The 15407-nt window shown below is 33.8% G+C and overlaps 1 protein-coding gene across 1 annotated transcript; it reads right to left on the minus strand.

Annotated features, from left to right (window-relative positions):
* Positions 1-607: 607 nt before the first annotated feature.
* Positions 608-2257, minus strand: LOC130980601 (zinc finger BED domain-containing protein RICESLEEPER 2-like). Its single transcript, XM_057904260.1, has one exon. It carries the CDS (start codon positions 2255-2257, stop codon positions 608-610), a length of 1650 nt encoding a protein of 549 aa, XP_057760243.1.
* Positions 2258-15407: the final 13150 nt, after the last annotated feature.

Raw genomic sequence — 15407 nt, forward strand, 5'->3', positions numbered from 1 at the left:
ACCAATTTAAAAATTAAAACCAAAATACATTTGACTAGTCATATACTAAAAAATGGTTTGGTTTCTCATTAACTCTAATCTAATCCCTGGTGCCTCCATTCATAACAAAAAGAAAAACACATTTAAAAAATTATTTTTTATCATTGTATACCAATCTACCAATAAAGTGCAACCTCACCCCTAATCTCCTCCCCGGATAGCAGCAGCCTATCCTCACCCTTTCCCTTCCTCGCAGTTAGGGCTGGAAGTGAGGCAAGCTGAGTCGAGCTAGACAAAACTCAAGCTCGGTTCACAAAAATTGAGTTAGGCTCACGACTCGACTCATTAACAATCAAGCCTATTTCTTAAGTTTAAGCTCAGCTCACGGAAAGCTCATGAGCTGGCTCAAGGTCACGAGCAGGCTCAAATAACTGGAACATAATCTATAGTTCTATATAAAAAATTATAATTTTAATATAACAAAATAAAAAATAATGCATCCATATATTTAACAAACTTAAAACATTACATCTTATAGCTATCAGCTATCAAGTTTTGAATATTTATTTGACAACTTAAATTGGTAATATAATCTCCACAGAGCTATCTTCAACCTTAGACTTGTTTCTTAGGCCATAAAAAATTCGAAGCCAATCTCCTCCACAATTAAAGTTTCAACTGTAGTCGGACTTAGTAAGGATCGAAATGTATCAATTACCCTTCCACCAGCACTAAAAGTTGACTCTGAAGCCACAGTTGAGATTGGAATAGCAAGAACATCAGCTACCATTCTAGATAATATCCTATATTTTCCACGATTGACCTTCCACCATTCTAAAGCACTGAAGCTAGTTACATCATGTTCTATTTGAAAATATTTTGGTTCATCCAAGTAAGTCTCTAACTCAGATTTTAAAGTTGGAACTACTTCTTCATCCTTTACAAAATTTATCATTATTGACCACCCAGTTTGTGAGGAGTTTGAACTTTTCATTGTAGAGTTGATACTACTTTCGCCACTTGCACTCAATGAAGTTGATCCTTCTTGCTCGTTGGTTAGAATGACATACTCTTGATACATTTCTGTCAAGATTTGATGCACCAATGTCATATTTCTTGTAGCTTCTTGCCTATATATCTGCTGAAAGCACATTTTAAGACCTGTCAATTTGCATCTGGGATCTAAAACAGAAGCAACAGCCATGAGAAGGTTACATTCACTCCAATATTTATCAAACTTCAGTTTCATTTTGGCAGCCATTTCCTTGATGAAAAAAGGTCCACTATTAACAGCTTCATCCAAAATTAATTTAATGCGAAATACCTCAGCAAGATAAAGGTTGGCAGTAGGATATTTACTTCCAGATATGATATTGGTTGCACAATTGATCACTTGTAGAACTTCAGCTATTTTTTCAACTTTATCCCATTCTTCGTGGTCAGGAAGATATCTATAATTTGGCTCACGATCTTGGAATCGAGTGAAGACTTCCTTAAAGTGCAATGCTGTAGATATCATTTGATAAGTTGAATTCCATCGTGTAGGACAGTCAAGAATCAATTTTCTCCCAGGAAGTTGCAATTGTTGAACAATCTCGGAGAATGTACGCAACCTTGCCTCAGACTGATTGATAAACTTCACACTCTCACGTATATTTTCAATTGTTCCTGCTATTTCCCCCAATCCATCTTGAACAAGTAAATTTAAGATATGTGCACAACATCGCACATGAAACAACTTTCCTCCGCAAAGCAATTTTCTATGCCTTGAAATCATGTCCTTCAATGTCCTTAAGCATGAGTCATTATAGGATGCATTATCTACAGGTATAGAATAAATCTTTGATTCGATACCCCATTCAATAAGACATTTGAAAATGGCATCTGCAATATCAACTCTACGTCGAGGTGGAGGAACATGAACAAAACTAAGAACTCGTTTTTGCAGTATCCAATTTGTATCAACGTAATGACCTGTGATAATCATATACTCAATTTTCTGGTTCTGTGATTTCCACAAATCAGTAGTTAAACTGATTTTACTCACATATTTTAAACTTTCCTTTAACTTCTTCTTTTCAGCTTCATATACTTTGAGACAATTACTTTTCAGCATTTTTCTACCAATCTTCTCATAAGCTGTATTATTGCACTTCATCATCAATGAAAAACCAAATTCTTCAACAATGCTGAATGAATACTCGTGCATCATTAACCAATGTGCAGTTGCTTCTCTTTGTCTTGCATGATCATACTTTCCACTAGGAGTTACTAACATAGTACTAATGACATTTGGATGCTCTACTGAATCGCTTTGAGGGAAGTTCAATTTTTTTTTTGTTTTGCCAACATTATTTTTCTGTAGCCATGACAATTGTTCTTCAAATGCCTATTCAATTGACTTATAGCTTTTGAGTCAGTTATAGCATATTTTCTTTTGCAATGAACACATTGATTCTTCACAACCCCATTAGATAATTTCACTTTTTTAAAATGTTGCCAGACAAAGGAGGTTTTCTTCCTTTTATTTTTGTGAATAACACCCTCATCTTCATTGTCTTCTACCTCTTCATCTTCTCCACTTTAATTTTCTCCTTCATTGTTGTCTAATGCTTCTGCTTCAAGTTCCACTTGTATTTCTGGTGATGATATTCCATTAATAGGAAGAAGTAGTTCTTCATTTTGTGTATTATTTGCGTTTTCATTTGAAGCAGACACTAACAATTGATTTTCAAGTTCAGAAATTTTTATGATACTGTCAGTAGAACAATAATTATGTTGAACAATCAATAAAAAAAGAACTCTAAAGATTAAAAAAAAAACAAAAAGAGAAAAACAAAAATTGAAAGAACATAAAAAATATAACTTACTTGATAATTGATTCCCAGAAAAAGAAAGATCAGACTTCAAAGTAATCGAATTTTTCAAAGTAGATCGATGAACAAACCAATTTGCTATTTGAGAGAATGATGTAAATCAACGATTCACTGCAAATCAAGAGATTTTCTTTTGGAAAAAACTCTTCCTATTCCTCTCTGGTTCTCTCTGTTCATTATCATTGACCAATGACTATTATGATTTGTGGTTTGTGAATATAAAGATGCTCTGTACCGCCACACTATATTTCATGATTTTTATCCCTTTAGGTTTCTTTGTCTTTTGGTTTCTAATTTATTAAAAATCTAAATGATAATTATATTTTCTGTTCCTAAAAAATAGAAACTAGAAACTTGATAAAAATTCATTTTGGGACTCACAATTTTTTTTGTATTGACAAATGAATAAATCAAAATATATATACAAAATTATATATTATTACTTTAATGTGTATATATAATATTAAAATATAGATTAAATATATAAAATATATCTTATATGTGTATATATATATATATAATCGAGCTAGCTCACGAGCTAATGAGCTAAGCTTATCCAAGCTCAAACTCGGCTCATTTAATTTATGAGCTCAATTCCAAGCTCAAGCTCGGCTCACCAGCTCACGAGATCAGCTTATCGAGCTATTAACGAGTCGAGCTCGAGCTCGAGCTGGCTCATGAGCTGGCTTGACTCACTTCCAGCCTTACTCGCAGTCGTGCTCTTTCTCCGTCGTTCTTCACGCTTCACGCAGTAGCAACATGCATCAGCAACCACCTTGTCGTTCTCCACGCATCAACAGCCCTGTGTCACCCTCTGTGTAGTGCAACCATCGTGTCATCCTCCACGTAGCAGCAACCCCGTATCGCTCTCCAGCGTTGTGCCTTCCTCTGCTCCTCCCTACAGTTGCCACTCTCTGTCTTTTGCTTGTAGTCGTTTAGTCTGCCGTTTTCACTGTCTAGCCCCACAATTTTCGTCGACACAGTCCCCTGCATCTAGAATGGAGTCTCAGGTAATTTACAGTTCAGTTCCAGCATTCTCTGTCCTAACTTTTGATTTTTTTTATGATTTGTTGTTTTAATCATTTTAATTATTATGGTTCTATTATTTGTGGTTATGTTCTCTATTCCAATATTCTCTCATGTAACTTTGTGGTTGCTATTTTTTTATTATTTAATTTTAATTTGTGGTTTGGTGTTTAATTTGTGCTTGTTCTAATTTTAGTGTTGTTGTAATTTTAATTTATGTTGTTCTAATTTTAGTTTTAATTTTGCTTTAGTGTTATCTGCTGAAAAATGATTCTAATCCGAATCCTCAACAGACATTTCCCTCTTCGTTCTCAGAGCAAGATTTTACTTATTAGTTGGATTCCATCACTCTTCTCCTCCTTCTCATGCTTCTTTCTTACCGTCTCTTCTCTCTTTACAACCTCTTCACTCTCACTTCCTTCCTCGCTCTCCTCTATGAGTCATGGTTCACCTTCACTTTCCGCACCACCATTTCCACCAAATGGACTCCTTTACACACAAGAATCTACTTAACCGTCTCTTCCTTCGGGTTCCTCATATTTCACCTTTCGACCTGATTTCGTCTCTTCCTTTGGGCTTTTTATCTTTCACCTTTCGACCTGTTTGTCACAATCGCAGATCCATTTCTTGAACCACCAATCATAACAATCAACACTGTTCTCTAATTATTGGCGCTTGATTACCCTGTCAACAATCTTTCTTGCTATGTCTTCGATGACGATTGCTCTCCTCATACCTTCTATGCTCTTGTGGAGACTTCAGAGTTTGCAAAGCTTTGGGTTTCTTTCTGCAAAAAGTTCAATGTGCAAGTTAGAGCACCGTTTAGATACTTCTCAGGTGATTCAAAAGTCTATAATAGCGACATCCCTGGATTTAAATAATAAAGGTTGAAAATAAAGGTAATAATACATAGTGATTTGAAATTTTGAATAGTATGTACTATTTTCTTAAAATAATTATGACACTATTTCTTTATGCAGGAGGAGAATGCGCTACTTTGTCAGAAGATTTAAAATGTAGATAAAAAATCTGTTCCATGTGAGCTTGTTAAGAATTTGTAGACTTTTTAAAAACTTAGCAGAGAAATCATCCCACTGTGGTTAAGGTATAGAAAATGTGTATACAAAGTTTTAATTTTATTTTATTCATCGGTTTCTAACCATTAACACCACATACAAATAATAAAAGTTACAATTAATAATAATTTGTTGTTTTATAGTTGATCGAATATGCCACCGTGTCCTCTTTTTTATGTAATAATAATCACACATGCTAGTTTAGATAATTCCAACCTACCCATGAATTAAAAAATTTGCAAGTAGCTAGAGTGAAGTGATGAATCCCAAAATATGCGCATAATACTGAATCGAACAAAGAAATAAAGTGAAAAAGTGAAATCTCATTTATTTGCCAGTTTTTTACCACTTGAATACATTATATTATATCTCACAAGCTTGGAAAGACTTACAATATAATTAATAAAATCTAATAAAATTTGCTTACCTATCGAACAATGACTATTTTTCTTAAGGGTATGTATAATTATGTCAACCTATAATCAATGACAGTGTTATATCCATTTTTTATGTATTATTTGTTTTGTATTATATGGGAGAACAAAGAAGGGGTCCCAAATAGAGTGCTCCACTTGATCTCATATCTAGAGAGAAGACACCAGAACATCCACATCATTACAAAGTTGGTGCTATGAATGTGTTGGTAATTAAATTAATCATTCTTCATACCTAGAACTCCAATATGACATGAATGAAACTTATTATTGAGTCTTTTGATTCAAAATTATGAACAAACTAGAATTTCTGGATTATTGACAAATGCTCCGTTTATGGTGAATGTGGATTGTGACATGTATGTGAGCAATCCTGAGGTTTGTTCTACATACACTCTGCATTGTGTTTGCTTCACTCTGATATTTAAATGTGAGTTGTGAATTTATTTTTTGATTTATGAGTTGAATTGTAAATTTGTGTTACTAGTTCTTTGTGATTTGTGAGTTGAGTTGTGAAGTTGTGTTTTGATTTGTAAGTTGAATCCACACCTTTTTCTATGTATGAAAATGCAAATTTTGCTATTAGTTCTTTTTTCCAGCACAATGGTCATTGAAAGGTTTTTGCTGTTTTGAATAAATGATTAGAAGTAGAGCTTTTCTATTAGAGAAGCGGGCTTCGAATTTGTTAATTTTTCATGTCTTCTATTCACTTTTTGACGAAATCTAGGTTTTTAAAATTTCTAATTTTCTATAAATGGTTGTTTATTTTTGCTTATTGTCATATCAAGAATCTAATTTCTTTCGTTTCTAAGCTTTTGATAAAACTATTTTACGTTAGATTAACCTCTCAGTATAATTGCTCTTAGATATATATAATGTCAGTATTACTCAAGATATAGGATCATCACAATTATATAGAATGGTTTAATTTAGTTGAAGCAGTTAAAAAAAATTCACTCGAAAATCTCACCAGAATGCCTTATTAGCTTAAAAAATTTTGAAAGAATTATTTATTTTTTGTGATTATAAAAGATCTGTTCAATTTAAAATTAAGCAGAGAAAAGTTTTATTCAGTGCATTATAGACGGTTAATGTATTGATGCAAAATTGAATCGAGCCATATATTTATATGATAGGAAACTTTATTTGATGTGATTGGGTAATTGGAGAGGAACTTGTTAGTACCTTTGATGAATAGGTTCTAAAATGTTTATTCTGTTTCTGGTTGGCAGGTTTGAAAAGCAGGTGGTGAAGATCCCATCATTCATGGTCACGGTTGATTCCCAGAATTTAGATAATATGTTGGGATTTCTTGAAGCTAACTTAGTTGTATCACCATGTTTATTATAAACTTGTCAAGCAAATCCAATTCTTTCATGACATGTTTTATTTGTTGTTTAAGTGAAAATGTATTCTTTCTAGAAGATAAACATTGTAGATACAACTTTCTTTTGTTATTTCCTTTGACTTTTTAAGTCAAATATAAGATATTATCCAATATGAACTTGAGTTTAGATACTGTTGAATATGTTTGAATTCAATAACAAAAATATTAGAGGATATTTTGCATATCAACACTAGTACATTTGTTACCTCTTCTCCCGTTGGTCCTTTGTATGTACTACAAATAAATTTTAGTTATTTAGTAAAAAAAGTAATAAGTTTGTTTCATATTTTAATCTACTTTGATATTCTTTTCCTAGTGATTCTAAATCTTGATAAACTTAATTATGTAAATATAGTTTTTTTATTACTCAGTAAAATCAATTGAAAAAACAAAATACTAACTATAACAACCAATATAAGTGATACCTCATAGCATTCAACTGAACTAAACTCTAACAACTCTTATATTCAACTAAATTACATAATGAAAAAAATAAAATAAAATCTATTAACATAAATCCTTTTTTTGACAACCTTAACATGTATTTTACTTTATTATTATTATTAATAATAATAATAATAATAATAATAATAATAATAATAATAATAATAATAATAATAATAATATACATAGAATTTCTAAAGAAATTCGTCTTTCTTTAGATAAAAGTTTATGCTGATGTACCTAAAAGAAGAGCAGTTTATGTTTAACATTGAACTTGGTATAGGAAGAGAAGTTTTATACTTCTATAGCTATTAAATAGATTTTCACATACAATATCAAATGTTGAATACTTGTCATACTATGATATTCTAAAAATTAAATATTTCTATGCACACATTTGGGTGTGGTGTAAGCCTAAAACCTAGTTAGCATATGTTCAATATTTGAAGATTAAGACTTGTTGGCTTCAGTGCTTCACTCTGGGTACAAAGAATCTATAGCAGGCACTTCAGAATATGAAAATACAATTGCTGAAAGAGGTTGAAAGTTGGTGTTCCCAACAAACTAATAGAGAGCCTATTTCAAATTGTAAAGGGTGTACTTGAGAGCTTTTGTCCAGTTTTGCCGCTTATTGAAGCTTTGAGTGATGGAATAGTTTTCCACTTTGTCATTATCAATCCTACAAATCAGCCCAAAAATTTGTCATTTGTTAAATACCACAAACTAACAAGTAAACCTAATACTGGAAACAAACAAACAAAACAAAAAATAAATAAAAATGGTGTGAAACATTGAAATATGAATGATTGTATGTATGTCATTAAGCCCTACGTGAAAGAAACGGTGAAGCTTTGCTTTACAATGAAGTAACTTTTGACCCATGTGAAAGTTTATTCTATTTCACAGCCAACTTTGGGCTCTCCAATGAAGAAGAAATTTGTTTGGATAAAATTTAATGCAAGAGCCAACGCCTAAATGTAAAGGTCTTGATGAAAAAGCAAACCTTCAGAGAAATTTCAAGAACTATTATCAGTGAAAAACTCATCTCACAAACTATTTATAGATAAGCAAAATTTATCAATTACTAAACTTGTGATTTAAAGATCTGATATGAAGGCATGTAAAGAATTGTTCATAAATATCAGTCTACGTCAAAGCACAAACATAGTAAAGCTTAGCTCATTTCTATTTTACAGTCTACTGTCTGTATTTTTGTATTTAATAAAGAAAGGGAAGAGCAGAGATAGAAATCCAGCCTGGATATGCACCAGTAGAGATTATGGACACAGAGTAGGCTTAGTTTGGTTCTTTCCTCTTTGTGAAAAAGACTCGAAGAGCTGTATATCTCATGCATTTGTTCAAAAGCAACATAAATTCCATTAGCTATGACTAATTAAACAACATGCTCATGGATATCATAAGTCATGCCTTGAGTCACATCACATTACTCTCTCAGAGATCAGTGAAAATGAACCCTTGGGTATTATTCCCTCCATAATTCTTCATCAATATACTTAGCAAAAGGCATGAAATGTAATTCAAAAGGATTTAAATTTGATGACACCAACACCAAATTTCTCTTCATCCGACAATTAAGAGTAATGATGATCTCAATGTGAAACAGTGAACGGTAAATTTTTAGGCATTTGGTCAGTGTCCAAAGATAAAACTCACTTCAATAATTAATATGTATCAGTATTATATGCGATGGTACTTACTTGTATGGAAGTCTGAAACATTTCTTAGGTGGGATATTATTTTCTTGATCTTTGGAGTTGGCAAATTCTGCAAAATCCTTAAGGCATACCAAAAATAATGTCATTGCTTTGTCTAGCGTGTACTCCAGAACAAGTTCATTGGACCAAACTTACAAAATCAAGGATATATTGCAATTGAGGATCCAAAGCAGTTGGTTTATATAGACATAACATAACACAATAAAAACAACTAAGAAATTAAAGCCTTTGTAATTATTCATGAAAATTAAAGATCAATAATTCTTAGCTACAATACATTCCACCAAGTCAACGACTACAAGTCTACAAGCTAAGTCAATAACAGTTTTTCATTGGTACTCTGTACATTGCAAAAATATAGAAAGTTAATATTGAATCGCCAAAACACTGAATTATTTACTTCAATTTGAATGCCATGAAATGAACTGGGTATATTTGTTGCACACCTTTGGAAACTACCATGTTACACAGAAAGTGTCAACTGCAGGGAGCAGTGGAGGAAGGCACGAAGTTGGAGAGTGATACAGGATTGCTGCTATGTGGAGGACGACATGATGGCTGCACTGCACGGAGGGAGACATAGGGCTGTTGATACGTGAAGAACAACAAGGCGGTTGTTGGTGCCACAGAGAAAGGTTCATCAAGAAAGCAATATCCAATCGCACTAATCAAACCTTGTTAGGCTAAGTCAGAGTTTAAAGATAAATAATTTCCATTTGCATGCAAGTTGATTTCTTCACTTCTTCTCCTACTCTCTGCGACTCCATTTCTGGAAAGAAGAAGAAACTGGTGATGGATTATGTCTGCTTGAAATCAATGGCTCAAATTATTACTTGGGGCCAAAGCACATCATCAAAGGTGTGGATTTAGGATTCTGACTGAGAAGACACTACTCTAATGCTCTGCTGACCTCGGTCAAAGTAAATAACTCAATGTTAAAATCCCTAATTTTTTGGGTTGATTGAAAAAAAATGAGGGATAATTTCTGATAGCTCAAGGTCCAAGAAGTTGACTTTAAAGAAATCCTAACTATGGTTCTAATCAAGATACAAAAAAGAAAAGGATTATGAGGAGAGCTCAAGGAGAGAAAACCCGAATAGAGAGTTGTATGTGAAACCTCACTACTGAGTTTGAAGTCTTGGAAGCATTGCACCTACACTAAAGGGAGCACTCTGCTAAGATGAAGAACAAAGTCCTGAGTTATGTTGTTGGGTTCTGTTCGTAGTGTTAATGCTGTTATTCATCATCTTCTTCATGTTTTATAGTTTTGTATTTCAGTTTCAATGTATATCTTTCAGTATTTTCTTTGAGAGGTAAAAGGTAAAAAGAGAGTCATTGAGAAAGAGCCACAGAGAGAAAAAAAAGCTAAGAGGAACACTTGAGAGAAAAGCCAAGAATGATTTTAGATTTCATTTGGTTGTGTTTTTTGTCTTGTGTCATGTACTTGAGAGGTGCCCCTTGCTAAGTTAGGTAAGCACTTATTGTAAAGATTTTAGGTATTAGCATAACCAAGTCAAGTTTAGGTTGAAACTTGTGTGCCCAGATAGGATTATGTGAGTCCTAGGGAATTGGTGTTAATATAGTAAAAATACCACCAATGTTGTAATGCAAACTGGATGTAGGTTGCATTGTATACAACAGCCGAACCAGGATACATGACTATGTTATCTTCTTCGTTTCTGTATCTGTTCTTTTTTCTGAAATTCATAAGACACAATGAAATTGTCTCCTAAATAATCCGCTGCGTAGTTCAAACAGAGTTGCAATTTGAGTTCTAGCTTGAAAGCTTAATCATTAAATATAAAAGAAGGTCATAGATTCAACCCCCTTCTCTAAGCCTTCTATAAGCTTCAATTGGAATTAGAGACAAGGTCTAAAGAATCAAGCTTCACAGCTTGGAGCAAAGGTCCAATGGCGAATAACTTGGGCACAACTATAACACTTTACCACACAGAACTTTACGCTTTAGTCGTAAAGCTGAGGTGGTGAGGTATTACGACCTCTAAAAGTAAAATTATATATATATATATATATATATATATATATATATATATATATAGTTGAAAGGAAACTTTATGTAGAAACCTATGAAGGAAAGTTTAAAACAAAGGGCGCAATGCTCACGTAAACGAAAAACTTGCGTATGAAGAAACGTAAGATATATATATATATATATATATATATATATATATATATATGAATAATAAAAAGGGAGCGTCAAAAGATACAAAATATTCAAGTTCCAGGCTCAACCTATAAAGCCAAGGTTGGCCGGAGAATATTTACACAAATATACATAACCCAAAATATCCCAAAACAGATAAAACAACAACCTATTTCTCCACATCGACCTTTAAGAGGAACAAAATAAAGTTAAATATACAGAGGAGAATCTAAATACAGAATAATAAACATATAAGTTCAAAATACGGAGTCCCAAGATATAACACTTCGCTTGCAGAATGAACTACAGACGCTTTCTGAAGTGCCTCTCGACCTACATCTAAAAAACAGCAATATCGTATGGGATGAGAACCGGGGGTTCTCAATATGGTAACGGTGCCGCATACATAATATATAAGGTCCCGGAAAAGCCAGAAGCAATCCTAGAACTCCGACCCTCAAAATTATAAAACTTAAATATTTAAAACTGAAACCATAAACAGGGTGGTCCTTTAAGGTTCTTAATCTTAACCCAACTCTAATTAAAATGCTCAGTTCTCTGCCTTCCTCCAATCCTCCAACTCCGGTAGAACCACAGAGACAAACAAATAGGCAAAACAAGCACATGTAGAATACAGATACAGCAGGTAGCAATTTAACAAGTTAGCATAATAATCACATAGGCAAGCCCAATTAATGCACAAGCAAACAAAATATACATATGCATATGATGAATGTTTATCCTACTGGCCGTGAGCTCACGTGTCGGTTACTTTATCAAAACCCAACACATTTTTGGTAGCTAACCCAGACATTTGTCTCTAGATTGCGCATCTCCAGGAAGAACTTTAACGAAGGAGAGTGCCTTTCTACCTTTTCCTGGAGGTTTCACGAAGGAGAGTGCTTTTCCACATCGAAGGAGTGTGCCTTTCCACTTTGTAACCAGAGAAGAATGTGGGGTAAACAATATGAAGGAGAGTGCCTTTCCACCTTCCCCACATCCCCATCACGACAAGTGAGGGAATCCTCCGTCCTTAATTTGCCATCCGAACACATTTTCAAGTTAACACGCAAGCGGGTTCGCACCCAAACCTTGCCATCTCAACCATTCTGGCCATACCCAGTCATTGCTAGTCTCAACATTCACCCTTCAATTTAGTCACATCTTCGTGTTTTTCATTCTTAATTCGTCATTTTTCAAGCTTAATTCACCCCCCAAGTTATCATCCCTTCCTAGATTCACCTTATCACTAGGCACACCACTAAGGTCTAGGGGATAGATGAGTAAAAATAGAGGTTTAGAGGTTCGAAATTGGATTTTAAAACACAAAAATTAACCTTGCTGAAAATAGAGGTCACACGTACGTGTGGGCCACGCATACGCGTGAGTGAGTTTTTCCTTGCTTGCATATACAAGCACCTAGCTTATGTACGCGAGATGCTCAACCCGAAAGGGTTAGTCGCGTTGCGTGCAATGGTCGCGTACGCAAGTTATGCAGAATGGCAAAAATATTGAATGCTGCAGAATTTTCAATTTTCCACTCCGAACTTCCGACGAGTATAACTTTTTTATTTTAAAATATTTTTTCATCCATTTTTTGAATGGCATAAACTTCACGGACCTAATTTTCAGATGAAACAAATTTGAAATAATTTGGGAGTTTGGAAGTCGAGTTTTGGCTCGCCGAAGTTCGGTCAAAAATTAGTTTTTCTCAACCAATCTCAAACCTTTATTTTTACCAATTCCTTTTACCAAAATCAAACTTTTACCACTCAAGATGACACAACCACATCCAACACAGCCCATATCCTATCACAACCATCCATACCTCAAATTAATCATACTTATCCCAAAAATCTCAATTATACACACACAATTCTCAATTTATCAATATTCATTTTTCTCATTCATCACCTTCAAAATCATCATTCATCAAACTATTTCACCAACCATAATCACGTTCACATCATGATTCATTAAATCTAATCAAGCAGCATGAATTCTACATACATTGTCAATTGAATCATTAAACATGCTCCAAACTCGTAATTCAACTTATCCTAGGTCGTCTAACCTAAGTTTTCATAAGATGTTCTATATTAAAACGAGAAACCAAAACCATACCTTGGCCGATTCCTCATTAAAGGCTGGAACACCTCACAATACAACGTTTTCCAAGCTTCCAAGACTCCTAAATCTTACCCAACAGCCCTATAGCCTCCAAAGCTTAACCCAAGCTCCACATTCTCAAACTTGACTCCATCAATAATAATTTTCAATCTATTATCATAATTACCACTATAATCAAAATAAAGTTTACTACTTCAACATATATACCAATGGTTTGAGGGTGCTTACCTTGTCCATAACTCAAATGAGCTGAATCCGACAAAACTCATAAGCTAATTCGAACCTAAACACTGAAATCATACAAAATTCAACATGCATTCACATTGAATTTCAAAATTGGGGAGAAGAAAACTGAAATTGAGAAGTGAGTTTCATACCTAAACAAGAACTGCGCTTTGTAGAGCTCGTCGAGGAAGACGCGTGGCCACAAACGGTGTGGCAATCGGAGTTCAGAGTAGGAAAATCTATGAAATTGAAGTTTAAGTGAAAGTTTGAGTTAGGGTTCCATGGACTCCTTTCTCTCTTCAGCGTTCTTGCTGAATGAATGAGGAAGAAGGAGTTTCTATTTAGTATATTGGGCTAAGTGGGTTGGGCCATGGGCCCAATACGGGCCCAGTTCACCTGGTTCGGCCCATTCAATCCAATCTTAGGACAAATTCTTTAAAATTGGTGTCAAAATTCTTATTTTAATTAGTTCTATCTTATTAAACTATAAAATTAAATTTTTCTAATTTTTTTATTAATAATTAATTTATTAATTAATTATTTACTAATTTTACGGATTTTAAAACAACCACAGTTGCCTACACTCTAACAGAAGGTCAGTCAAACAACAGACTTCCCTTTTTCAACGAGAAGAACTAAGCCTACTAAAAAGAGAAGTTGATTTCTTTGCAGAGAAGGCTCTTGTGGAGTAAGGAGGATGACAAATATAGATTACCTGTAGTGATGTGAGAAATAGTACAAGCTCCAAAAAGGCAAGGAGGTTTGGAAGTGGGTGATGCAGTGATTTGTAATACAGCTCTTGTGTTCAAGTATTGGTAGCGATTTTCAAATGAAGGTTATCCATTATGAAAGAAAATTGTGTGCTCTTATAATAGCTTGAATCCTAATGAATTACTCTCTTGTCAGCCTATACTTAAAAGATGAGGTCCTTGAAAGTATATATGTTAGTTACAGATAGAGGAGCAGGAGGTGAAATATAAAATGATCAAAGGGATATCTTTGGAGATAAGGGATGGAAGAAGGATTCGATTTTGGAAGGATGATTGGCTACTGTTTGGTGTGTTAAAGGTCACTTTTTCAAGGCTTTTCTGGTCTCAAATAAAAAAGAATTTGTTATAGGAGATTATATGTTTCGGGATGGGCTATAGTGGATATGAAATTTTCAATGGAGAAGGAAAATATTCCAATGGAAGTTCAAATCAGTTAACTAACTTTGTGGGGTTCTACAATTAGTCAAATTAACAGCTGAGAAAAATGACCGATTAGTGTAAAAATTTGTTAAATTAGGTATTTATTCAACTAAATTTTTTGTGCAGGTTTTGCAGGATGAAACACTCCAAGAGGGTATTACAATCTATCGTTTCATAGTGTTATTTGGAAAGACTTGGTGCCACCATTAGTTGAGTTATTCACCTAGTTTGTGTTGGTCGGCAGGGTTAATACTAAAAAAAGAATATGTAGATTACGCGTTATTGACCAAAATGATAAGATTTGTATATTATGTAAAAAAGATATTGAAAATATTCACCACTTGTTTCTTGGTTGTGAGTTTACTTGGCATGTGTGGTGTGCTTGGTTGCTTGCTTGTAATAAACTATAGGTTGTTCCAAGGGTTAAGTAACACTTTGAGAGTTTGACAAGTGCACCTTTAAAAAAAGAAAGAACGTAATATGTAGTTGATTGGTTTTTTGCTATCATTTGAAATACTTGGTTAAAAAGAAAATTAACAGCAGAGAGAGAAGACCAGTTAGTGTAAAAATTTGATAAATCAAGTGTTTATTCAACTAATCTTTTATGCATATTTTGCAGGCTAAAGCACTCTCGGAAGATATTACAAGCTATAATTTCACTAGTGCTATTTGGAGAGGCTTGGTGCCACCATGAGTTGAGTTATTCTCTTGGTTTGTGTTAGTCGGCAGGGTTAATACTA

Source organism: Arachis stenosperma, chromosome 5 (genome assembly GCF_014773155.1).
Source record: "Arachis stenosperma cultivar V10309 chromosome 5, arast.V10309.gnm1.PFL2, whole genome shotgun sequence".
Classification (NCBI taxonomy): Eukaryota; Viridiplantae; Streptophyta; class Magnoliopsida; order Fabales; family Fabaceae; genus Arachis; species Arachis stenosperma.